This window comes from Narcine bancroftii, chromosome 8, assembly GCF_036971445.1.
Source record: "Narcine bancroftii isolate sNarBan1 chromosome 8, sNarBan1.hap1, whole genome shotgun sequence".
Taxonomy (NCBI): domain Eukaryota; kingdom Metazoa; phylum Chordata; class Chondrichthyes; order Torpediniformes; family Narcinidae; genus Narcine; species Narcine bancroftii.
In genome coordinates, this window is record NC_091476.1 from 71,368,075 (window position 1) to 71,394,827 (window position 26,753).

A 26,753-nucleotide genomic window follows, 5' to 3' on the forward strand; every position below is an offset into this window, starting at 1 on the left:
TAACTCTCTATTTTTTTTTCATCCATGAGCCTGTCTGAGTCTCTTAAATGCCCCTAATGTTTCAGCCTCCACCACCACTCCTGGCGAGGCCCCCACAACTCTGTGTATAAAAAAAAATCACTGATATCTACCCTAAACTTCCCTCCCATCACTTTGTGCAGACATTCTGGTGTTTGCTTGTCCTGCCCTGTGAAACAGGTGTCGGTCGTCCACCCTATTGATGCCTCTGAGAATCTTGTCGACCTCCATTAAGTCTCTTCTCATCCTTCTATGCTCCAAAGAGAAAAGTACCAGCTCTGTTAACCTTGCCTCATAATCCAGGCAGCATCCTGGTGAATCCCAATCCAGGCAGCATCCTGGTGAATCTCCTCTGCCCCCTCTCCATAGCTTCCACATCCTTCCCTATAATGCAGTGACCAGAACTGAACACAATACTCTAAGTGTGGTCGTACCAGAGAGCTGTAGAGTTGTAACATGACCTCCCTACTCCTGAGTTCAGTTCCCCCATTAATGAAGTCCACCATCCCATAGACCACCTTAATTTCCCCATCAACCTTGAGGGATGTATGGATTTGAACCCCAAAGGACCATCTGTTCATCCACACTCTTAAGTAACCAGCCCTTAACCCTGTCCTCAGCCTTCTGGTTTGTCCTTCCAAAATCTATCACCTCACACTGATCTGGATTGAAATCCATCTGCCACTTCTCCGCCCAACTCTCTGTCCTGTCGATATCCTCTTGTAACCTTCAACAACCCTCAACTTTGTAGAAGTTTAGAAACAGTTACTTTTTGATTATTGTAGGAGTTTAGAAACAGTTACTTTTTGATTATTGTAGGAGTTTAGAAACAGTTATAGAAGGTAGAAAAAACAAGGAAATAGCTAAAATGTTCTTTGTGTAAAATGGCGCATGAAAAAGTAGACAAGATAACAGAGGAATTTAAGGAGATGTAGAAATATGCACGTACACACAAAGGGCTTGTTTAATAGGGGGTGGGGAAAGGAGGTGTGAGTATGGGATAGGAGAAAGTCAGAGTCAGTCAAGAGTCAGGCGAATAGGGAAAAGTGCCAAACCAATCCAAGAAGGATAAATGTAAGAAAAATGTAAGGGGAGGTTAATTGAAAAATGTATAAAAGCAAAGAAGCTTCCCACCCTCGGTGTACTTTCCCGAGGTAATGTTGTAAATGTAAATAAATGTTCTTTGTTCTCAACTTTTGCAATGTTGTAAATGTAAATAAATGTTCTTTGTTCTCAACTTTTGTCTCGAGCATACTTTGTGAACTCCAACGGCACTTCTTACAACTTGGTGGCTCGTCCGGGATCACACTCCCTCCACTGACTGGTGCTTGTTTGAAGAGAGGTAGGTGCACCCCGGCTGATTTAGCCGGACTCCTGGTCATCGAGTGTCCAGCCAGTGGATGTAGCGAGTGATATCCGAGAAGAGACGTTGAGAACAAACAATGGGACAGCCGTACAAGTGACGTGCTGGGAAGGCTGGCCAGCCGGGTAAGACTTTATTTTTTTCCATGGGTGGGGGAGGAAGTAGGAATAAAGGTCGGGGAATAGGACCGAAAGGTCCGGGAATAGGACCGAAAGGTCCAGGAATAGGACCGACTGACCGAATTCCCCCGGGAAGCCCATTGGGAAGGCAATTTGATGAATTGGGATGCGGGGAAAACCTGTGGGAAAGACAAAAAGAAAATGATTCAATATTGTTGCCATGAATGGCCTAATATTCCAATTAAGGGGTCTTCAGTATTTTGGCCAAAATACGGTTCGGATGAGGATTGGGTATGCCAGGCGTTGAACACCTGGCTTTATGAGCATAGACCAGAGGACTCCGAAAGTAGAGATTATGCTGCCTGCTGGTTGTTTGTAGAATTTGACCAGATGGTGATGAATACAAGGGATCCGGCGAAATCTAAGGAACAAGAGCCTTTGGCTACTCTTTCTGAACATTGGGACCCCTTGCAGGCATTACCTCCACCATATCCTGAGCCAGCTCCTCCCTTGCCCTCTCCTCCCCGCCCGCTTTATCCTCCCTTTCCTATGTTTGCCACTCCAACCCCTCCACGACTCATCAATGAAAATGAATGAGAAAACACGATAAGGACTAGGTTACAAGCTCTTACCCCCCAGGTATATAACCCAGACTGTACAGGATTGTTGGAAGAGCAGTGTGAAAAACTTCACAAAGAGAAGGCTAGGGAATTTGCTTTGGGTCCCAGACATCATAAGGAAGATCCAGTTCCATCAGGAGCCTGGGGACCGGACCCTTCTCAGGCGCAAATGTTTCCCCTTCGCGAGGTACCCTTGGGAGGTCCAGGGGGTGGAATAGGTTTTGTAAATGTCCCCTTGACTAGCACAGAAGTGAGAAATTTTAAACGGGAAATGAAGTCTTTAATTGAAGATCCTCAAACCTGTGCGGAGCAATTAGATCAGTTTCTGGGACCTAATATTTACACCTGGGATGAGTTAATGTTTATATTCAAAGCTTTATTTTCTTTAGATGAGAGAGGAATGATTAGACAAGCTGGAATTAGGGTGTGGGATCGGGAACACCAGGGAGGTCCAGGAGCAGTTGCTGGAGAGGATAAATTCCCTCTGGTCAATCCAAACTGGGATAAGGGGATGGTAGATGGTCGCACCCGGATGGAAGAATACAGGGTGAACCTGATAAAGGGAGTGAGGGAGTCAGTACCAAAAGGACAGAATTTTAAGAAAGCATTCGAGGTTTCCCAGGACCCAGAGGAAACCCCCTCGGCCTTTTTGAATAGACTGCGGGCGACAATACAACAATATGGAGGATTGGATATAGAGTCACCAGCTGGGGAACAATTAGGTTTGACAGGGTTTGTTACAAACTCAGCCCCAGATATACGAAAGAAACTTCAAAAGACTGAAAATTGGCATGAACAGGGATTATCCCAGCTCCTACAAATAGCCCAAAGGGCATATGTCCAAAGGAGTGAGGATAAGCAGAAAGGAAAGGCGAAGATATTAATGCAGTGGTAAATGAAGTCGTAAATGGACAGCAGGGAAGTCAAAGACGCTGGACCAACGGTCCGGGCAGATGGATGGGAATGAGAGAAAGAGAAGGGCCAGGATTTGAAGGATGGGACAAACCCCAGGGTCCACGACCACGAATGGGGGCTCCAAGAGGTGGTCCCAACAAAGGATGGCAGACAGGGCCCAAGATTTGTTTCTATTGTAAAAGAGAGGGACACTTCAAAAGGGAATTCCCCCAGAGGGCTAGGGACACACGATTCTATGTTTTGATGGAGGAGGAAGATTAGGGGAGTCAGGGTTCTCCCGTAAAGACTGCCGTGGGGCTGCACGGAGAACCATTGGTAAACTTAAGCATAGGACCCCATGAAGAAGAAATTATTTTTATGGTAGACTCGGGGGCTGCTCGTTCTAGTATTTTAACCAAACCCAAAGGAACAGTTTTTGACGGGAGGGTGGTTATTTCAGGGATCGGGGGATCTAACTTTGAGGTTCCTGAATTAAAGGGCCTTAGGATACAGATGGGGAAAAAGGTGATAAGGGGAGACATTCTACTCGTCCCTCAGGCGGGAGTTTGTCTATTGGGTCGAGATTTGCAGGATTCGTTAGGCATTGGGACTCGGCCACAGGGGAAGGGGATCGGAGTCCAGTTCTGTACATTGACACAAGAAGATTGCGAGTTGATTGACCCCAAAGTGTGGGCGAAGAAGGGAAATAGAGGGGGGTTGGATGTTCCCCCACTTCGGGTCACGTTAAAGGATCCCAATCAGACAGTTAGGCGTAAACAGTACCCGATTTCTATGGATGGAAGGAAGGGATTGCAACCCGTAATCGATCAACTACTACTGGATGGTTTGCTTGAACCCTGTATGTCCCCCTTTAACACCCCAATATTGCCAGTCCAAAAACCAGACGGTACTTATCGGCTGGTACAAGACCTACAAGAGTTAAACAAGGTCATTTTGGCCCGATACCCCGTTGTACCTAATCCATATACTATTATGGGAAAAATAGATTCAAATAGTAAATGGTTTAGTGTGATAGACCTGAAAGACGCCTTTTGGGCTTGCCCTCTGGATGAGGGTAGTAGAGACATGTTTGCCTTTGAAGGGAGAACCCGTATACTGGACGAAAGAACCAGTATCGCTGGACAGTTCTTCCGCAAGGTTTCACAGAGTCCCCTAATCTATTTGGCCAGGTATTAGAACAAGTGTTGGAAGAAGCTCCAAAAAGATCGGATTGTCAGCTTATACAATATGTGGATGACTTATTGATTACGGGGGAAGGACAAGAGTCAGTTAAACAATATACGGTGGATATGTTAAACTCTGGGAGAAAAGGGGTTGAGAGTAGGTGAGGTGAAATTGCAATTTGTACAGCCAGAGGTAAAATACCTGGGCCATCTAATTAGTCAGGGGTGTCGGCGAATAAGCCCGGAGAGAATACATGGCATTTTGCAGATCCCACCTCCCAAGGATGCCCAAGAGCTCAGGAAGTTCCTTGGCCTGGTGGGATATTGCCGAATTTGGATAGAAGATTATTCTAGTTTGGTGAAATTCTTGTATGATAAGTTAGCTGGCTTAGATAATTCTCTTGCCGACTGGACAGAGGAAGAAATGGAGGGATTTAAGAGGATAAAGAGTTGTCTCGCCAAGGCTCCGGTGTTGTCATTACCCGATTTGAATAAACCATTTGACTTATTTACTAACGCAAAGGATGGAGTAGCTACGGGGGTATTGACCCAGGAACGAATGGGACTCCGGCAACCAGTGGCGTTTTTGTCCAAGGTATTGGATCCAGTTTGCCGTGGATGGCCGGAGTGTGTCCAGGCTATTGCTGCCACCGCTGTCCTGGTAGAAGAGGGTCGTAAGATTACCTTTGGTTCACCAATGACTGTCCATACCCCGCACACTGTCCGAACTATTCTGTTACAGCGTGCGAGGAGGTGGTTGACTGATTCGAGAATTTTAAAATATGAGGCAATTTTGATGGACCGAGATGACTTGACGCTGGTTACTAATCGGGACCAGAATCCAGCAGCATTCTTGGTATCTCCACCAATTGAGGCAACTTCTAACCAGTTAGAACATGAATGTTTGGAGGTAATAGATTTGCAGACTAAGATCCGGAACGATCTAGGGGATGAGCCTCTATGTGAAGGGGAGAGATGGTTTATAGATGGTTCTTCTCGCTGTATAGAAGGAACCCGTTACAGCGGATATGGCATAGTGGATGGAAAAGATGGTTCTGTTATCGAAGCTGGTCGCCTCCCTGGTCCCTGGTCGGCTCATACATGTGAATTATATGCGCTGTGTCGAGCCCTCCAGGGACTACAGGGGAAAGTAGGAACAATTTACACAGATTCTAAATATGCTTTTGGGGTTGTACATACCTTTGGAAAAATTTGGAAGGAACGGGGGTTGATTACAGGAAAGGGCCAAAAATTGGTTCATGAAAATTTAATAATCAAATGTTTGGATGCTTTAATGCTGCCTAAGGAGGTAGCCGTGGTCCATGTGCGGGGACACCAAATAGGGGAAAGCTCCAAAGCCCGAGGTAATAGACAGACAGATGAGGTCGCAAAGGAAGCCTCTATGGGAGAGACTATACAAATGCATGTGTTGTTACCTGTACCCCAGGAGTTACAGAAAAATCCTATTTTTACCGAGACAGAGCAGAGACAGATGGAGACACAGGGGATGTATAAAACCCCAGATGGATTGTGGTGGACAACAGACGGGTTACAAGTTTTAAATCAGGCCGTAGCAAGACAGGTTATAACCGGACTCCATCAGCAATCGCACTGGGGAACGTAGGCATTGGTTGATGCCTTTAGTAGCCGGTACTATTGCTTTGGTATTTATACCCTCGCTAAGCAAAGTGTTCAGGGGTGCCCCCTATGTCAACGGGTAAATAAAGCCTCCATGCGTAAGTCCATGAGTGGAGGTCGTAGCCTGACTGTGCGCCCCTTTCAGCGCATGCAGGTTGATTTCACTGAATTACCCAGGTCTAGTAATTACAAGTACCTGTTAGTAATGATGGACCACTTTACCCGTTGGGTCGAAGCTTTTCGTACTTCAAATGACCGAACCGGAACAGTGGATCGATTAATTCTAGAGCAGATAATTCCGTGATACGGAATTATCGAGACCATTGACTCAGATAGAGGACCGCACTTTACTTCCCGTGTGCTGCAGGAGGTCTGTAGATTTTTGGGCATAGATTGGCAATTACATACCCCATGGCACCCTCAGAGTTCAGGACGAGTAGAACGTATGAATCAGACGCTTAACTTCAGCTCACCCGCCTGTGTGCTGAGACAGGTCTTTCCTGGCTTAAATGTTTACCCCTGGCTTTGATCTGTATCCATACCGCTCCCCGTCGCGATGTTGCCGTCTCCCCGTATGAAATAATGTTCTGCCTTCCTTATCTGGGCTCCCATACAGACCTCCCAATACCGGAGGCAAATGACCAATTTATATCTAAGTATCTGCAGGAACTTTCCGCCGCGTTGGTTGATCTGAGGAGAAGGGGGATTCTAGCGCAGACACCGCCTTTGGAATTCCCCATCCATACCATTCAACCCGGTGACTGGGTATTGATTAAGTGTTGGAAAGACGTTAAGCTGACGCCAACCTGGGATGGTCCTTATTATGTCCTTTTAGTTACAGACACTGCTGTTCGGACTCGAGAGAGAGGTTAGACACATGTGCAACGAGTAAAACGTTTTTGTCCTCCCCCCTGAAAATTGCAAGGACTCCAAAAACTCAGAGTGGCAATCTGAACGACATACTGATGGACTTAAATTGACTTTGCAGAAGAAGAATTCAAGAAAATGAGGAATGTGTATCTTTTATTTTGTGTTATTGTAACGGGATGTTTCTTGGTTAATGTTACATCACCAAATCTTCCTCACTGTATTAAGAAAAAGGGGGAAAAGGAATGTAAAAAATCTGCCATACCTCCCTGTTCTCAGTTTGGTTGTGTGAAGTCCTATTGGAAAAGGGGCCGCACTGGGAAAGATAAAGGGGAAGTTTGGAAAGTTCAGTATTTTGAGGAGCGGTCAGGTACACAGGCACGATGCTTAATTCAACAGGAAACTCTAAACTGTTTATTCCCTGAATGTTCCTGGTGCAGGAACGAGAATAAAATCTATACTGTCCACCTGAGTACAGGGGAGGGCTCTAAACGGAGTAGGTCTCCATCTTGCCCACCTATTGGGCCAATATGCTTAGCTCAATTGGGAAAACAGGGGGAACCCCTTGTCAGGTCATCATGGTACCTTGGTCGGGATCTCTCTAAAGTGGAGTGCCAGAATACAACAGAGAGGCCTCAAGATACGCCTGCTCTGCCACAAGGTGATCCAAAAGATTTATACGAAAGGGCAAGAAAACAAGCCAACAAACATAGGCTCGGGGATAACCTATGGGTCGATTTGCATCAACTTACAGTCCAAGAACTTGGTGTTCGCAACTGTTGGATTTGTAGCGGACCAACCCGGGATGGAACTTGGCCATGGAGAGGTGAGCCATTAGACGATCGTACACTCCTTGCCTCCAATATTTCTACTATCGATCGATCCCGTGAGTTTTGGAAGTTGGAAAATTATCCACAAGGCTTTGAGTGTTTGGTAAAAGAACACGGCAGGTACCCAAAAGGCAATTTGGCTTGCCGGCGATGGAAAAATATCACTAGTGGAAATTGGGTTCCTGCCCCGCCTCCCGGATTCCTGTCCCTTTCTAATCAATCAGATGTTCCCTGTGTACCCCTGGTTCCCATTAATGATACATCTGACCTTGCCAATGTTGGGTTTTGGAATTGCACTGGTTTCAACCCTCATCAGGCCATTCCTGCGCTGACATCCTTCTGGGAAAATTCTAGTCCTTCCGGCTATGCACCCAACGGCTTATATTGGATTTGTGGTAATATGGCTTATACATACCTTGAACCCGACTGGAGTGGGACTTGTTGTATTGGTATGATTCCACCACATTTCCATCTTCTTCCTCCAGATTCCGATGAACATATTTCCACTCGATTACATTCCCCCATACAACGCCGCTCGGCTGAGATCGGCAAATGGGGGGATGACTGGCCCCCTGAACACATAATTTCATACTATGGACCAGCTACGTGGGCACAGGATGGTTCATGGGGGTACCAAACTCCAATTTACATGATCAATTGTCTAATCCGTTTGCAGGCTGTCCTAGAAATAATTACTAACCAGACAGCTACTGCCTTAGATTTGTTGGCAGAGGAACAACAGCAAATCTGGGCTACCGTTTATCAGAACCGCCTAGCCCTGGACTATTTATTGGCTGCAGAAGGTGGTGTGTGTGGCAAGCTGATTCTCTCCAATTGCTGCCTTAAAATTGATAATAATGGACAAGCTTATTTAAGACATCTCTTCAGGTATACGGAAACTCTCTCATGTACCGATGCAGACATGGCACCCCGCCGTTGGCTCATGGTTGCCTAAATGGTTTAGTGGCTCCTGGTCATGGATACATACAGCACTTATCTTCATTGCTTTTATACTTCTTGCCTTAATACTGATCCCTTGCATCCTTCCTTGCCTCCAGTGTTTGGTTAGACGAGCCGTTCGACAAATCAGTCCCATTATGGTTCTGCAACAACAGGATTATACTGAGGCGGCAGAGAACCTTTTGAAACTATGGGAAAAAGAAACCTCTATTATTTAGACAGGTTTGAAAGCGTAGCTCTTTTTAAGGGGTGGATTGTAGGAGTTTAGAAACAGTTACTTTTTGATTATTGTAGGAGTTTAGAAACAGTTATAGAAGGTAGAAAAAGCAAGGAAATAGCTAAAATGTTCTTTGTGTAAAATGGCACATGAAAAAGTAGACAAGATAACAGAGGAATTTAAGGAGATGTAGAAATATGCACGTACACACAAAGGGCTTGTTTAATAGGGGGTGGGGAAAGGAGGTGTGAGTACGGGATAGGAGAAAGTCGGAGTCAGTCAAGAGTCAGGTGAATAGGGAAAAGTGCCAAACCAATCCAAGAAGGATAAATGTAAGAAAAATGTAAGGGGAGGTGAATTGAAAAATGTATAAAAACAAAGAAGCTTCCTGCCCTCGGTGTACTTTCCCGAGGTAGGGGGAGAGTACCCAACCTTGCAATGTTGTAAATGTAAATAAATGTTCTTTGTTCTCAACTTTTGTCTCGAGCATATTTTGTGAACTCCAACGGCACTTCTTACAACTTCATCCACAACTCGTCCATCCTTTGTGTCTTCCCTGTGATAGTATGGATTCTATCACCGATGTATATTGTAGTTTAGGATGGTGGTTATTGGCTGAGAGCGTAGACACACTACTGGCAGGTCTTAAAGGATTCCTCCTAGCCAGACCCCGATCATTCTGGACTGGTCGACCTACATGTCATACGCTCCAGTCAAAAACCTTGGTTCGGATCAACGAGTCTTTGATTCTTTCGACGTACACTACACTCCCCAAACTTACCAACCCATCCTTCCACCTGTTTGTCCAGGTCAATTATATTTTAAAAATTACAAAAGAGCAGGGTCCCAGAATAGATCCCTGCGGCCCCTTCACTAGTCACCGACGTCCAGGCAGAATGCTTTCCTTCCACTACTACTCTTTGCTTTCTTCCAACAAGTCAACTTTTCATCCATAAAGCCAAAGTTCCACTAATCCTGTCCCACATGACTTTCTGGATGACCATTGGCCCCTTTAAATCACTTACTGATGACCTGGGTCATACCCCTACCCCCCCAGCTTACTGCACTTTAAAAGCCCACCACGCGCAGCAGCTCTTTGGTCCTGACTACGCCAGGTCACGAAGTGTGGACATCACTGGAGCATTTGTGGGTACGCTGTGCTCGACACACTGAGAGCAGGACCGTAATATTGCATGGGAATACATAGCACTGAGCCGCACCCCCTTGGTACAGGGAACCGGGAGTACATGTTGAAGTCCTTGTCTTTTAAGAGTGGGCTAGCTGCCAGGTATTACTGCACATGTGGAATAGAGAGAGTAGGCATCAGAGAATGCTGTATCTGATGTGAATCGTTTAGTACCAAGTTCCCCATTACGATTTCCCCATGTGTGCAATAAAGATCATCCTTTGTTTAGTCTGTGTCTGGACCCTACTTCTCGGTCAACCCACTGAACCTAATTTAATCTCATGGAACAATTGTGCGGAGTCAGATATCAATCTGGCTCGGCCAGGCATGGCTAATTGATATGAAAAGACACACAGAAATGTTGGAGGAACTCGGCCGCTATCACAGCGCCCATGGGAGGGAGAGGTGCCATTTCCTTGCCGACATGATCACATGCCCCTGCGAGGCTGAGGCCACTGATATGCCAAAGACATGGACCAGACTTGGATCATTCTATAGGCTTTTGTTAACAGAAGAAGCCACCTCTACTGTCCAGTGGGATAAATTGCACTATCTGTTATACCAGTAGGGTGGAGCCAATCTACAGTCATAACCAATAGCAAGCAGTCAGCGTTACATTACATTACTACAACCACCGCCCCCCCTCCTAAAATTAACCAATTTTAAGTAATAGCAAAAAAATCTAAGGGTTAAAACACTACAGAAGAAAAATGAAAATCAGTAGTCAAAAAAAACTGAGAGAAATGCTGCAATTAAAACTTATCATAAAGCCATTGGGGTGGCCTTGAAACTCTCTGAGACCGACGCAGAATAATTGGTGAGGACTTACAGGAGAAGCCTCCTTTTTAATGGATGAGTGTTTCAATTCTCTCAGGGTCTGGACTAATTTCTCACTTACTGCGTAGCCTAATATTGACAGTTTCTTTGTGCGTGTTATATGGCGAGCTCTCCACTGGCCATCGTGTCAGAGGTGCACCAAAGAAGAGGTACAAGGACTGCCTAAAGAAATCTCTTGGTGCCTGCCACATTGACCACCGCCAGTGGGCTGATATCGCCTCAAACTGTGCATCTTGGCGCCTCACAGTTTGGCGGGCAGCAACCTCCTTTGAAGAAGACCGCAGAGCCCACCTCACTGACAAAAGACAAAAGCCCAACACCCAACCCCAACCAACCAATTTTCCCCTGCAACCGCTACAACTGTGTCTGCCTGTCCCGCATCGGACTTGTCAGCCACAAACGAGCCTGCAGCAGACATGGACATTTACCCCTCCATAAATCTTCGTCTGCGAAGCCAAACCAAAGAGACACACACTCGTTCTAGCCCTGAGCAAGCCATCGTGATTGTGCCTTTAGATGGGTATAATGCAAGATTTAGTGCTCTAGCGGTCAAAGGGTGGATCTAACTGTTTGTACTGCCCAAGTCAAATAAGCAGTTAATAAGCAGGAGAGAGCGTAGATGCATTCGCGCTTGCCCTGAAAGGGTTATCCAGGGACTGTGCCCACACTGCCATCACAGTTGAAGCCCAACGTGAGTCCCTGATGTTAGACGCGTTCGTAAGTGGTCTGGAATCCGGATACGTTAGACAGCCTCTACTGGAGACTCCGGGCTTGATTTTTAATGCGGCTCTGCAACAAGTGAAGATACTCCTAACTGCATTACAAGGGGTGAAAGCATTCGAGCAAGGAAGAGATGACGAAGTGGCGCCCCTCAAATCGACCCGTAGTGAAGATTCACTACTGAGCTCAATGAAACCGCAACGCAAAAGCGGGTCCCCGAAGTGTTATTTCTACGGCTTGGCACTACATCCCCGTAACCAGTACCCTGCATGCCGAGATACCTGCACCAACTGTGGGAAGAAGGGCCAATGGGCAAGAGCTTGCCGAGCTATAAAGTCAAGGCCTGGCACTCGTGACATGCCAAAGTGTTCCCTGAAGCTTTGACTCTATCCGTACTTTGCACATCAACTAACGAAACGCTTCATCAGCGTTTGTTTTCTTTTCCCAGAAAGTCGAAGACTAGATCGACCTTGCCGGCCTGGCTTTCTAGACCTGGAGAAGTTTTACTGAGAAAGCATGAGGTGGACCCTTTAGTTGAGCATGTAGGTCTGATTCATGCTAACCCGCAATAGGCTCAAATGGAAGACAGGACACTGTTTCCCTTAGGGATCTTGCTTCGCCAGGGATTCTGCCTACAGCTTCTAACCATTTTCCCGCTCTCACGTATTTTGTCTTCAGAACAGCATGTATCTGTCCCTGAAATCCAGTCTGTAACACAGACCTAAACAACACCTGCTACTAATCAATTCTTATCTCCTGCAAAGGAGGCTTCTTCTGTCAGCTTACAGGAGCCCTCACCAATTATTCTGCGTCGGTCTCAGAGAGTTTCGAGGCCACCCCAATGACTTACATGATAAGTTGCCCCATTTCCCTGAGGGTTATAACTGGTAGTATGACTTGTGGCAATATCTCTGTCAAGAAGAAATTGCCGAAGCTCTGTCACGATGAATGAAATTTGGGTAACCAAAAATGCTAAAAATGAAATCAAGACATTTAATTACCGAAGCAGCAGAAACATCAGTACAAGGGATAGCGAGAGGAAAACGAGAGAATTCATCAATAACACTAAGAAAATAAATGTTTCTCTTATTTGAAGGCAGTGGCCCTTTAAATTCTACGCTGAGACGTTCAAAGGGTCTAGAAGCCTTGATCAATGAAGTAGGTGAGGGTTTGTGAAAACGTGGTTTGTATTTGGCACAGATAGGACATCATGCAGTTAGGGTTCTCACATCCTCCACAGTATAGGGCAGATCGAGATTTTTCACATAGTGACCTACCCCCGGGTAGCACAGTCCTTCATGGAGAATCTGTAACCTGTCTAACTGCAGACTCGCACAAGAAGCGTGAGAGAGGGTATCCGGGGGATCATTGAATTTTCCTGGATGATAGAGTACGTCATAGTCATACTATCAGTTACCATCCTAGGGGAAATGGGCAAGTTGAATGCAGCAATGGCATAATCTGGAAAGCTCTCAAATCTAAAAGTCTCCCCGCCAGTCACTGGCAAGAAGTGATTAATATGCCAGAGACATGGACCAGACTTGGATCATACTATAGGCTTTTATTAACAGAAGAAGCCACCTCTACTGTCCAGTGGGATAAGTGGCACCATCTGTTATACCAGTAGGGTGGAGCCAATCTACAGTCATAACCAATAGCAAGCAGTCAGTGTTACATTACATTACTACAACCACCCACTGATTGGAGGAACAACACCTCATCTTCCATTCAGAGGGCATTAACATCGACTTCTCTGGTTTCTATTAAACCTCCCACCCACCCTTTCTTTTCCCCACCCCCCAATCTCCCCCACCTTTTCCCCCTTCGTCTCCCTTCTCAGAGCCAAAATCAATTCTCACCTCTCCTCTCATCATATCCAATTAACACCTTTTGTTGGTCTGGACCCCTCCTCCAGCCAAACTTCAGTCTTAATATCAATGCCTTCCTGTTCTTTGTTCATTCCTTGAAGAAGGGGCTCAAGCCTGAAAAGTCGATAATTTATCTTTACCTCCTATGGACACTGTGTGGGATTCACTAGAAGTGTGCTGTACTGATGACTGGTCCCGCCTCCCGGCTCCACCCCCTTGGGCCCGTATATAACCCGGGTTTCCCACCTAAACCCAAAACCCCTCTGACGGGCCCTAGGGGGAGGAGGCAGGACCAGTCGTCAGTACAGCACCCTTCTAGTGAATCCCAGCTCCAAGACCAGCTGAGTTCCTCCAGCATTTCTGAGTTTTACACAGTCACAGCATCTGCAGACTTCTGTGGTTCACTCCTAATTTATATCAAGGCTGCCACACATCTGAAGATCTGGGCACAATCGTCACCAAAGATCAAACCGCTGGTGCTTTGCGCTGCCTTACTGCAGGGCGCATGATGGCCACGTGGTTCCCCGTCACTCGGACACTGGCAGGACAGAGGTGCGGCCCTCCTGCACCGCGGTGGTTCTGTCCTGCACGAGGGTGGCCCTGCAGTTCTGCAGGAGGGTCCTTCTCGCTGACTTGATGGTGGTGTTCTTCACGGCGATGAAGAAGAGGGTGTTTATTATGCTGTTGCTCACCGCGATGCACTTCACAATGTAGTACACTGTGATCGAGTGCCTTTCCCTCAAGAGCACGTTGGGGAAGAAGTCTCGCACAATGGCGTAGCCGTAGTACGGGGCCCAGCAGAGGATGTACGCCGTCAGTATGCCCATGAGGACTAGGACCATCTTCCTCCGTGCTCTCAGCCGCTTCTTGATCTGGCTGGTTTGCACGCCGGGCATGCTTTTGAACCACAGCTCCTTGCTGATCTGCAGGTAGCACAGGGACATGGTCACTACAGGAGCAACAAACTCCAGGATGAAGAGGAAGAGGAAGTAGGACTTGTAGAAGAGAACCTCATCGGCCGGCCAGATCTGCCCGCAGAATACCTTCCCTCCGCCACTGGGGAAGGCGTCGAAGGTGGTCTCAGTCGTGAAGTAGACCGAGGGGATGGAGATGACCAAGGAGACAGCCCACACCGCAATCAGGACGAAGTAAGCCGTCCGAAACTTCATCCGAGGTTTCAATGGATGCACAATCACCAGGTACCTGCGAGCATAGCCAGAAAGTGGAGGTGAGTGGCTGGTGTTGGATATCAGAACTTATTCTCATGAACAAGTCATGAAATTCAGGATTTTGTGGCAGCCTCACAGTGCCAACATTCACATCATAACCATCTTACAACATTACTACAAAAATAAAATAATAGAGCATGAAAAGTCAGGCCGTGTCTGTGGTTCATTGATCATTCAGGAATCTGGTGGCAGAGGGGAAGACGCTGTCCCTGTGCTCGTCTTCAGGCTCCTGCACCTTTTCCTGGATGGTAGCAGAGTTAAGAGGGCATGGCTGGGTGGTGGGGGGTCTTTGTGGATGGAGGCTGCTTTTTTAAGACACCGCTTCACGTGGATGGTTCCTGGAACTCCCAGAAATCTTCGCACAATCAAAAAGTTTCTGGACGAGCATTTGATACACAGTCAACAACTGAGGACAGGGATATGGCTTTAATCCCAATTGCCCTTTAGGAACTTTGTACAGCAGCCATACTCTCCACCTCCTCTTGGCTATGGCCCCCTTGGGGGTCTGCTCAAAGTCTATGGGTCCCTTTCCCTGTGAAGAAGTCGAGATTAGTTGGTTTCTTCCATACATCAACCGACTATGTAAAAAATATGGTTTCTGTCCAAAGCCCCCTTTAAAGGTGCTGATCCCTCTCCATTGAGAATGTCGGGAATCGCTGCTATTAAAAAAAAAATCTGTGATTCTTTTTCTCCTCCAAATGACTTTTAGAAGATCAATGTCCAGAAGTCACAGATGATTTGTCCTTCTTGTTTGGGCCCAATAGAGATTAAGATCATTCGCGTCATAACCAAGGGTTTGCTGTCTTGTTTGTCAACTTCAAATGAGAGTTTGACCTTTAACAGAGTGAAATGCTTCAAAGTCCCTTGAGAGAGAGCTTAATCAGAAGTAAAGTGATACCACGCCGCAGGGAATAGTCGATCGGCTGAAATCCGTGTTTGCTTGAGAGGTGATTTTTGTTTTTACAGAGACGATGAGGGGTGGTGGCTGAGTTCTCGGCACCTAAAGGAATGGTGACAGATGACAAAACCAGGTGCATTTGAGTCGGAAAAGTGAACGGGCAAAGAATTCTGAGAGGGCTGCGGGGATGTAATGGGGTAAGTGGCCAGGAAATGAGATGAGGGTGAGGGTTTTAAATTTTGGAAGTTGAAGATAACAGAACTGGATGAGACACTCCATCCTGAGGGGGCATCTGGGTTGCCAATGGATCGAACTGGGAGGGGTCTGTGAGGCTGCAGCCCAGTGTCTCTGAAGGGACTTTTTTTGCTTCTTTTTCTCTTACTGTCAGAGGCACCAGGCAATGCTCACGGCAACCCTTTGCCTTACACAGGCAAAATAACATTTTGTGTAATATTAGATTTCTGTATTATTACATGACATAGCAGAGAGGATCTCTGAAGTCTCCCCCCTCCCCCCCAGTGACTTGATCTACCGGGATCATTGTCTGAAGATCATGCAGGACCCCTTCCACCCCCGCACACAGCATCTTTCAGCTGCTCCCGTTGGAGGAAGAGATCCAGGAGGATCAGAGCCAGTGCCACCAGGCTGAGGAACAGCTTCTTGCCGTGGGCAACGAGGACGCTGAACGACCAAAAGAACTGCTCGCACTCACCCTCCGAAACACTCATATGTACAAAGAAACTTTTATTTATTTGTATAGATGAAAGACTTGTCCTGTATATGTATTTGTCTGTATGTGGGTTGTGTCTGGTTGCGTGTTTTGCACCGAGGACCAGAGAACGCTGATTCGTCAGAGGTACAATCAGATGATTTTCTGAAGGGAAGGTTGTACCTCACATGCCTAATTGATTTTTTTGGAGGATGTCACAAGAGAAATTGATGAAGGCAGGGTGGTAGATGTGGTGTGTATGGATTTTAGTAAGGCATTTGGCCACAGGAGGCTTGTTCAGAAAGTCAGGGTGAAAGGGGAAAAGTTCAAAGGGAACTTCTTCACACTGAGAACATTGGGAGTGTGGAACGAGCTGCCAGCCAAGTGGTGAAAGCGGCTCAATTTTAACATATAAAAGAATATGGACAGGTACATGGATGGGAGAGGTATGGACTGGGTGCAGGTCAGTGGGACTAGGCAGGAAAATAGTTCAGCACAGACTAGAAGGGCTACTTTCTGTGCTGTAATGCTCTATGGTTCATGAGCAAGGGATCCATGGCTGTGTGGATTCCAAACTGGTTTACAGGCAGAGAGTGAAGGTGGCAGTGGACAGAAAGTATTCTGCCTGGAGGTCAGTGGCTAGTGGAGTTCCGCAGGGATCTGTTCTGGGACCCCTGCTCTTTGAGATTTTTATAAATGACCTGGATAGATGGTTAATTTAACAGATGATACAAAGATTGGAGATGTTGTGGACAGTGTTGAAGGCTATAGTAGAATACAACAGGATATAGGCAGGGTGACAGAGTATAGAAATATATACATAGATAGGTTTTAGGGGGATAAATTGGGAAAGGCTTGTTATAGTAGGTCACATACAAACACTTTAAAACAGATCTTATATGAAATACTGGAGCTCTGTCCCATGGTAGTCGTAGCAGATCCAGAGCTTTTGAAGAGTGCACAAACAACTTCTCAAATGAATTGTTGTTAACAAAAGGCAACAGATAAGAGTATGTCAGCTACTGCTGTCTGCAAGAGAACTTGCTGTTCTGAGAGGGTCGTGTGGTTTTGCAAGCAGAGAGAGTCAAACAGGCTTTCTCTCAGAGAGAAAGAGAGAGATATCACTTGTACAGTGTTACAGACAGCAGCTGGGACTGGACCAGGACAAGCTGGCAAGCTTGTGGAGAGCTCCATTTGGAAGATGGCCTGGTCAAAGCCCTTGTGGTTTATGCAAGAAGAGAGGACTGGCTGCCTAATGTTTCACTTGGAATAAGGGAAACAAAAAGGAACTCTGTAGTGGAAAGAAAGAGGTTATCAACCGGAGAACCCCGACTGGGCAAGTTTCATCAGCAAGACTCTGGAGTGGCTGATGGAAGTACGTCAGTTGTGGATGTCCTGGAACAACACATCTCTCTGAAAACCGACAAGAATCTTCCTGAGCGGTAACCATTTACCTTTCGAGTTCCAAAGCCTGGTGAACTTTATACAGGTTCAATTTTGTGCACAGTATAAGAATTGCCTGAACCAGTGAACTTGAAGGAATGAGAAGTGAGACTGGATTGTAAACCAAAGAACTTTTTTGAACTTACACACACATTACACACACATGTGCTTAGAATTAGAAGGGGGGTGAAGTTAGGTTAGTTAAATCAATAGTGATAAGTTAAAGTTTGATTCTGTTTTCATGTTTAAAGATAATTAAAAGCAACTTTTGTTTAAGTAACCATTTGTCTTGGTGAATATCTATGGCTGCTGGGTTTTGGGGTCCTCTGGGTTCGTAACTCAAGTATGTGTAATATTAGATGTTCTGTGTTATTACACGACAATAATTAAAAAACCTTGAATCTTCAATCTTAACCTCAAGCCGAACAATTCATCATCCTTCCACTGACACACACCAGGTCAGGTCCATCTACAAATGCCAACCTCAAGATCACTTATTCCAAGATATTGTTTTATGGTTTTATTGTATTGTATATGTTGATTATTTATGGGTTTTGGAGGGGGGTGGGAAGAGGGGAGGGAGGGAAAGGGGGAAAAAAGGGAGAAAATGCCACTGTGTATATTTAATGAGAAACATTTGTGCATATTTTGGCTGATATGGTTCACAGTATGAAAAATAAAAAATTATTTTAAAAAAAGATCACTTATTCCGATAGCATCTCCCCCTCTGTAAATCTCTGGTGAGACCACACTTATAGTCTAGTGTTCAGTTCTGGTCACCTCATTACAGGAAGGATGTGGACGCTGTGGAGAGGGTGCAGAGATTCACCAGGATGTTGCCTGCATTTTATGAGGGAAGGTTAGCAGGGCTAGGGCTTTTTTCTCTTTGGTGTGAAGGATGAGGGGTGACTTAATAGAGGTTTACAATGGAGTATGAGAAGGGTAGAGAAGGTAGACGCCAGCGTCTTTTTCCCAGGGCGGGAGTAGCAAACACCAGAGGATGTCTGTACAAAGTGCGGGGAGGAAAGTTTAGGGGAGACATCAGGGGTAATTTATTTTTTAAAACAGAGAGTTGTGAGGGCCTGGAATGCCTTGCCAGGGGTAGTGGTGGAGGCTGGAACATTAGGGGCATTTAAGAAACTCTTAGACAAACATTTAGATAAAAGAAAAATAAATCATGAGGCAGGGAGGATTTAAATTTTTTTGGTCGGTATATATGGATAAGAACAACATCATGGGCTGAAGGGCCTGTACTATGCTGTAATATTCGATATTCTAAGAAATCTTGGACAGTTTTGGCTGACTTTAACAATAACACCGTCTACAAATTTGCTGACGATACCACGGCAGTGGGTTGTATAAAGGAAGGGGATGAGGCAGCGTTCAGGAGGGAGATTGAAAACTTGGCTGAATGGTGTGCCAACAACCTCGCACTCATGTCATCAAAACTAAGGCTCTGATTGTTGACGTCAGGAAAAGAATGCCAGAGGTGGACGATCCAGTGATCACTGGGGAATCAGAGGTGGAGAGGGTGAGCACATTTAAGTTCTTGGGAGTCACTATCTCAGAGGATCTTTCCTAGACCCAACACACCAGTGGCATTGTGAAGAAAGCACGTCAGCGTCTTGACTTCCTCTGGAGTTTGCGGAGGTTTGGTATGACACTAGAAACCCTGGCAAATTTCTACAGTGATGTGGTGGAAAGTGAGCTGACTGGCCTGGTGCAGGGACACCAATACCCCTGAACACAAAGCCCTCCAAAAGGCAGTGGACACAGCCCAGAACATCACAGGCAAAACCCTCCCCACCATAGAGAACGTTGACGGGGAACGCTGCCGTCAGAGAGCAGCAGTGATCGTCGAGGATCCCACACCACCCGGCACACACTCTGTTCTCACTGCTGCCATCAGGAAAGAGGTATCGGTGCCACAAGACTTGCACCACCAGGTTCAGGAACAGCTACTACCCCTCCAACGGAAAACTCAGCTGGGAACTCATTTAAGGACTCTAACTTTTGCACTTCGATTTTTTTTCTCTCTGTATTGCACGGCGTGTTTACATTTTTATTTGTTTACCTGTGTACGTTGTGTAGTTTTTTTGGAATACCAACGAGTGGTAATTCTGCCGCGCCCGCAGGAAAAAGAATCTCGGGATTGTATGTGATGTCATGTACGTTCTCTGATGATAGATCGGAAATCTTTAGTATTCGAAGGATGAACATCGGAGGCCACCCAGGAACTTAATGGAAGATCAGCTAAGGTAGGGAGGGTTTCAGGAGTGACATCTGATGTCATGGAGCTGAGTTGTGAACAGTCTGGTTCCGCCTTCCACATACTGGGCAGAGGAGAGGATGGAATCGAGAGACAGTAGCGCCAGATTGGAAGAGAAAAATCGTACGAAAAGAACCGATTGCCATGAGGAAAAGTTCTCACCTGTCAACTGCTATGACCAAGAGAGCATTGGTGGAGACATAGAGGGAGACCATTCTGAGATAATTCACTGAGGAGCAGAGGACGTGTCCAAAGTTCCAGGAGAGCTCCCTGACCACGTAATAGTCCATCTCAAATGGGCAGCACACTATAGCCACAATGAAGTCGGAAATGGCCAGGTTGACGATGAGGAGGTTGGTGATGTTCCTCAGGTTCTTGTACCTGGCCAGAGCGACGATGAAGAGGAAGTTTCCAATGCCGCAGACCAGCATAATGCAGACCAGCACGATGCCGATCACAACCCTGACCTGGTAGATCTTGCCAGCGTCCTCCTCTCTTGCATCGGATGTCACATACTGCTCATAGTCACAGCTCCCGTTCCAAGGGGCGCCAGTGTCGGCCAAACTCAAATCATTGTAAAGCAACAGGTTGGCGCAGAACGTCACCATGGCCAATCTCTCGAAAGCACGGAACACGGCCTCGTGCGTTTCCTCTTGTAGAAACTTAACGCTTCTGCGTACGGCACTGGGTGAATTTTCTGGAAGGTTAGAACTTATAACGTTCTGCTTGTGCAACGAAAGCCTTTTTTATTAAAGTTCGCAGTTTGCGGAGCTCTTGGCTGTCTTGGTTTTCAGAAAGCAGATTCCATCTAACAACCAAGTTACCATGGGCTCCGTTGAGTAAGGGATTTCTTCAACTCAGGTCTGAGGTAAATCCTTCACCAGTGTGGTGGGAGGAGAGCCCATGTTCATCTTAGTCAGCTGGGGAGTGAAAGCAAAATGTCAACAACAGTAAAAATTCAAGGATCCGGATGCCAAAGGTCTGGACCGCCCAAGAATCTGGACGCTCCAATTTTTTTCATGTGTGCGCATAAGCGCCACAGATGCACAGTGGCAGAAAGTGGCCACGCCTAACGCAGGTGATCTTATCACAAAAAAATTTATTTTAAATTTAAATCTGGACACACAGCACCGTAACAGGGCTGTCCATGAGCCCGTACCGGCCAATTTGACCTACAACCTCCAGCACATTTTGAACGGCGGGAGGAAACTAGATCCCCCCCCCCCGGGGAAAACCCACAGGGAGATTGTACAAACTCCTTATAGACAGCGCAGGATTCGAACCCAGGTCCCGGTCACTGGCGCCGTAACAGCACTGCACTAACCGCTAAGCCGACCAGCACTGCATTTTTCTCTCACAATATTAATTTTTAAACATAATTTCACACATTTCACACCTTTTTTTTGTAGTGAAAATAATTGTTTACATTTTGGTCAAGTGTTGACTATTTTTTAAAAACTGCTCCTTTTGATAAATGAGGCATGCTGTAAACTATCAAAATGTACCTGTTCATCTCTTTACCACCTTAAATTTTAATTTTAAATCATTTTACCACCTTAAATTTGAATTGTAAAAGTATCTTATAACCATATAAAAATTACAGCACAGAAACAGGCCAATTCGGCCCTTCCAGTCCAAGCCGAACACCTTCTTCCTCCTCATCCCACTAACCTGCACCCACCTCATACCCCTCTCGTCCATTCACCTATCCAACGTTTCCTTTAAATATTAAAATCGAGCCCTCTGAGTGAAGAAATTCCCCCTCATGTTTCCCCTAAACCTTTCCCCCTTCAATATCCATCCATGTCGGGGGGCGTGGCAAGATGGCGTAGAGTCTAGACGTGTAATCTCGACCTCTCTGGCCAGACTTTTAAGAACCTGTTTTTAACTCTTTGTTTTCAAGTTTAAACTTTTTAAAATTTAGTTTAAAGTATTAAGGAACTGTTATGGCCATTAATGGTAAAAAGATTAAACCTCAAGTGCAGAAGAAACTACATTTTTGGAGTGCTGAAGATTTAGGGCCTAAACAGTCTGCTACAACTTCAGGTTTACTTTCTTCCATGCCTAAGCCACAAAGATTGCCTGTGTGAGTTGAAAAAAATGACTACTCACCAGGAGAAGGACATCACTGGAATTACCCATTCTCAGGAGGAAGGTGCATGTGCCCCCGAAGTGGATCCCGATTCTGGCAGCTTGTCGACTTTAATGGAGGGAGCACGCAAGAAGACGACTCCATTGCGTGAAATGCCTCAGGAAGTACTCCAATCTGAATATCTTGATCTCTTCCGTGAGTTTTTGCAACAACAACGTGTTGCGGGGGGAGACCAGCGTCGAACCCCTGAGGAAGTCGGCGTGCCGTCGCTGGGAGTCCAGACCCGCAGTAAAACTGTTAAACTGCCTGTTGTTGAGATGCAGCAGGAGCTGCAGTTACCTGGTTCTGCCACTACGCAAGAGAAAGCAGGGCTGAGTTTTTCTGAATTACAATGCAAACAGCTAAACGCTGTAATTCAGCCCATGCTGAATGAAATGACTCAAAGGATAAGTTTGGAACTGAATACAGTTAAAATACGTGTGGAAGCATCTTGTGAAGATTTTTTAAAATTTCAGGCTGTTTTTTTGGAATGTCAACAACAAGTGGCTTCTAATACAAAAAAAGTGTTGGAGGTGGAAAAATCCGTTAAAGAATTGCGAGAACATGAGAGGGAGTTATAGAGGAAAGTAGATTATTTGGAGAATCAAAGTAGAAGGAATAATGTGAAGATTGTTGGTTTGCCAGAAGGTATGGAAGATCAAGATCCTCTTCGTTTTTTTACTGAATGGATTCCACAAATACTGGGCCAGGAATTTTTCTCTGGAGGTCTGGTATTGGAAAGAGCTCATAGAATCTTAAGAAGAAGACCTCTGCCTGGTCAACCACCGAGACCCGTGATAATTCGATGCTTGAATTATTTGGACAGAGAAACGATACTTCGTCTAGCAGTGCAAAACGCGAGACAACGGCAAGTTCCGTTAATGATTCAGAATAGTAGAGTTTTTTTCTATCCTGATTTGAGTCAAGAGGTTATTCAGCGTCGGCGTCGATTTAATCCAGTTAAAGAAGTTTTGTGGCGTAAAGGCTATAAGTCTACTTTTCGCTATCCGGCAGTGTTGAAGGTGTTTTGTGGAGACTTTCAATCTGCAGTTTTTTTGAGAATGAGCGTGAAGCAATGATTTTTGCTGATTCGTTGCCAGATGTAAGAGGACAAAGACATAGTCCACCATTGTCTCCTAAAGAAAAATCTGGTTGTTCTGGAAATGGAAGAAATGGTAAAATGGGAGAAATGGGAATGGAAAGAGTCCAATTCCTCTTGAAATGGGGTCACTGAGTTTGGAATCTCTTGGATGAATAGAAGAACTTTCTTATTCTTACTTTATTTTTATGCCATTATGATATTTTGTTGTCATTCTTTGTTTGGCTGGGGAGGGAGAGATTTACTCTATGTTCTATTAGTCATCAGCCACTGGTGGGTGATCCACACCCAAGTTTTGTTTGGGGATTACTACCTCTTGGTAGTTTTATTTTGGGTTTTTTTAAAATCACTCTATTTATTTATTTACTTATTTTCATTTTATTTTATTTAGTTTTTAATTTGTGGTTTCTTTTTATCCTATTGGAGGGCCTATTTACGTTGATTTGAATCTTTATATATCGATATTATTAGTTTTTAGTAATATTAGTGGATATGTCAAAGTTGAAGTTTGCTACTTTTAATGTTCGGGGTTTAAACAGTCCGATTAAGCTTAAGCGTATTTTGGAGTATATTAAGAAAATGAAAATTGATGATGCTTTTTCACAAGAAGCACATCTGAATGTCAAAGAAAGTATGAAATTGAAGAGGGACTGGGTTGGGCATGTATATTCTTCTTCATTTAACTCTAGGGCTAAAGGTGTAGCAATTTTGATACACAAAAATTTATCTTTTGAATTACAATCAATGGAGGAAAAGGCAGGATGTATTCTTAAATTGAATTGTAAGATTTTTAGTGAATTTTGGACTTTACTTAATATTTATGCCCCAAATGAAGATTTATTTCGGATGCATTTCTATATCTGGGTCAGGCTGATGAGAATGTTTTAATTGGTGGTGATTTTAATTGTGTTTTGGAACCTTTATTGGATAAATCTCCGAAGAAAGTTAAGAAATCTAAAATTGCAGTTCAGGTTCAAGCGTTGATGAAAGATCTCAATTTAGTGGATATTTGGAGACGTCTTAATCCGACAGAGAAGGATTTCTCCTTTTATTCAGCTCAACATGAATAATTTTCAAGGATTGACATTTTTTTAGTATCGGCACATCTACAGGGAAAAATACAACAAGCGGAATATAAAAGTAGGGTGATTTTGGATCATTCTTTGTTATACTTTACATATATAACTCCTGAGAAAGTTCAAGTGGGTTATTGTTGGAGGTTTAATATAATGCTGTTAAAAATGTGGAATTTATTGATTTTTTGAAAGAACAAACTAATTTCTTTTTGAAAGAAAAATCTAATTCTGTTCAAGTAAATTTGTAGTATGGGACACTATGAAAGCTTATTTGAGAGGACAAATAATTAGTTATACTTCTAAAATAAAAAAGAATCGATTAAATCAGAGTCTTGAGTTAGAGAAATGGATTAGTGAGTTAGAAAAGGAATTTCAGAGAGATGTTACAGAAGATCAGAAAATAGAATTGTCCAGGTTGAAATTGGAATATAATATTTTGCAATCTTATCAATTTGAGTGTATGATTAATAGGACTAAACAACAATATTATGAATGGGGAGAGAAAGCACATAGGTATTGGCATGGCAATTAAAGAAAGAACAGGTTTCGAGGACTATTAATGCTGTTAGACGGAATTTGTTTATTACGTATAAACCTTGCGAGATTAATGATGAATTTTGTTCATTTTATTAAAAATTATATACATCTGATGGAAAACAAGAAAACAGATCGACTGATCTTTTTCTATCACAGTTGAACTTACCGACATTAGAGGATGTAGATATACAGGAGTTGGAAGCACCATTTACTGACTCGGAAATTAAAATGGTTATGATGGAAATGCCGAATGGTAAATCGCCTGGTGATGATGGATTCTCGGTCGAATTTTATAAAGTTTTTTATGATGACCTCTCTACAGTGTTTGGAGATGTACTAAGCCAGGTTGGAGAACATTATGAATTGCCTGAGTCTTGTTCTAGTGCTTTAATTACAGTAATTCCAAAGAAAGATAGAGACCCTTTGAAAGTATCTTCATATAGACCAATTTCATTGTTGAATGTCGATTATAAAATTATAGCTAAAATTTTGGCGAATAGATTGGCTAAGTTTTTACCTAAGCTGATTCATATGGATCAACTTATGCCTCGGATAATATTTTATGTCTGATTAGTTTGATTAATAGATTTCGACAATCTTCAGATCATCCGATGGTGATATCTTTAGATGCCGAAAAAGCGTTTGATAGAGTTGAGTGGAATTTTTTGTTCAAAGTTATGGAGAAATTTAAGTTTGGTCCTTTTTTTACTGGTTGGGTTAAGGCTTTACTTAGAAAATCGGTAGTCAGAGTACTGATGAATGGTTTGATTTTGGAACCGTTTAAACTGACCCAATCTACTCATCAAGGTTGTCCTTTATCACCAGCTTTGTTTGCATTAGTGATCGAACCTTTAGCACAGTTGATAAGACAGAATACACAGATACAAGGTATGAAAGTTTTAGATGAGGAATATAAAATTAATTTATTTGCCGATGATGTATTGGTGTATTTAATAAACCCAGCGCAGTCACTTTTGCATTTGAAGGAATGTTTAATACAATATGGACGTCTTTCTGGATATAAAGTTAATTGGGAAAAAAGCGAAATATTACCGGTGAGTGAAGGAGATTATTCAGCTTATAAGAACATTCTTAACTTGAAATGGACCGATTGAATTAAGTATTTGGGTATAATTATGGATGTCAATTATCAATCTTTATATAAATTAAATTATGTTCCGATAATAAAAAATTTAAACTGATTTGATTAAATGAAAAGATTTACCCATTAATTTATTGGGTAGAATAAGTACAATTAAGATGAATATTTTTTCCACAAATACAATATTTATTTAAATCTATTCCGTATTTACTTGATAATATTTTTTTTCAAGATTTGAATAAAATGGTTAGGGACTTTTTATGGAGAGGTAAATTTTCAAGAGTAGCTTTGAATAAATTAACTTGGAAATATGAACTAGGGGGATTATGTTTACCACATTTGCGAAATTATTATGAAGCAGCCCAACTTAAATTTATTAGTTCATTGATGGATTTGGAACGGCCCCCTTGTTGGGCCAAAATTGAGATGGCAAATATTTTTTGAATTTGAAATACATTAATTTTTGTTTAGATGGAATGTAAATTTGTTACAGCAACATAATGTGCCTATACTAAAATATTTAATGAAGTTATGGACAAAGAAAAAGAAAATGATAGGTTCTAGTGGTGAATTGTCGACCTTGACTCCGTTGTATAATAATCAACTTATTTCTTTTTCAATACATAATCGAAGTTTATTACATTGGAGATTTAAAGGTGTGGAAAATTTGGGAGATTGTTTTAAAGAGGGTAAATTTTTATCTTTTGATCAGATGAGAAACAGTAATGGTATTGATAAGAATTCTTTTTCCCTTATTTTCAAGTTCGATCTTTGGTAAAACATGTGTTTGGTAGAGATATAATTTTACCTGAAATGACTAAATTTGAGACTTTCCTTATGAAGGTACCAGAGAAGAGTTATATTTCAGTTATGTATTAAATATTGCAAGATAATATGGATAAAAAGGGTTGGGATAAATCCAAAGGTAAATGGGAAATG

At 43.8% G+C, this 26,753-nt stretch overlaps 2 protein-coding genes and 1 long non-coding RNA gene across 3 annotated transcripts in view; 2 read left to right on the forward strand and 1 right to left on the reverse strand.

Annotated features, from left to right (window-relative positions):
- The first annotated feature begins 1,012 nt into the window (after positions 1-1,012).
- Positions 1,013-9,184, forward strand: LOC138740833 (endogenous retrovirus group 3 member 1 Env polyprotein-like). The gene is made up of 2 exons (XM_069894023.1): positions 1,013-1,506; positions 6,672-9,184. Exon 2 carries the CDS (start codon positions 6,842-6,844, stop codon positions 8,486-8,488), a length of 1,647 nt encoding a protein of 548 aa, XP_069750124.1. The 5' UTR covers positions 1,013-1,506; positions 6,672-6,841; the 3' UTR covers positions 8,489-9,184.
- A 4,133-nt stretch (positions 9,185-13,317) lies between these two features.
- LOC138741775 (prokineticin receptor 1-like) lies at positions 13,318-20,863 on the reverse strand. Its single transcript, XM_069896062.1, has 2 exons — positions 20,032-20,863; positions 13,318-14,524 (listed from the first exon to the last, which is right to left on the reverse strand). The coding sequence occupies exons 1-2, from the start codon at positions 20,475-20,477 to the stop codon at positions 13,849-13,851; spliced, it is 1,122 nt and encodes a 373-aa protein (XP_069752163.1). The 5' UTR covers positions 20,478-20,863; the 3' UTR covers positions 13,318-13,848.
- The window catches only part of LOC138741777 (uncharacterized), a 28,984-nt gene continuing 17,647 nt past the window's right edge, over positions 15,417-26,753 (forward strand). The window contains exon 1 of the long non-coding RNA XR_011343753.1: positions 15,417-15,497. This is a non-coding gene — a long non-coding RNA (uncharacterized lncRNA). The remainder of the gene's footprint in view (positions 15,498-26,753) is intronic.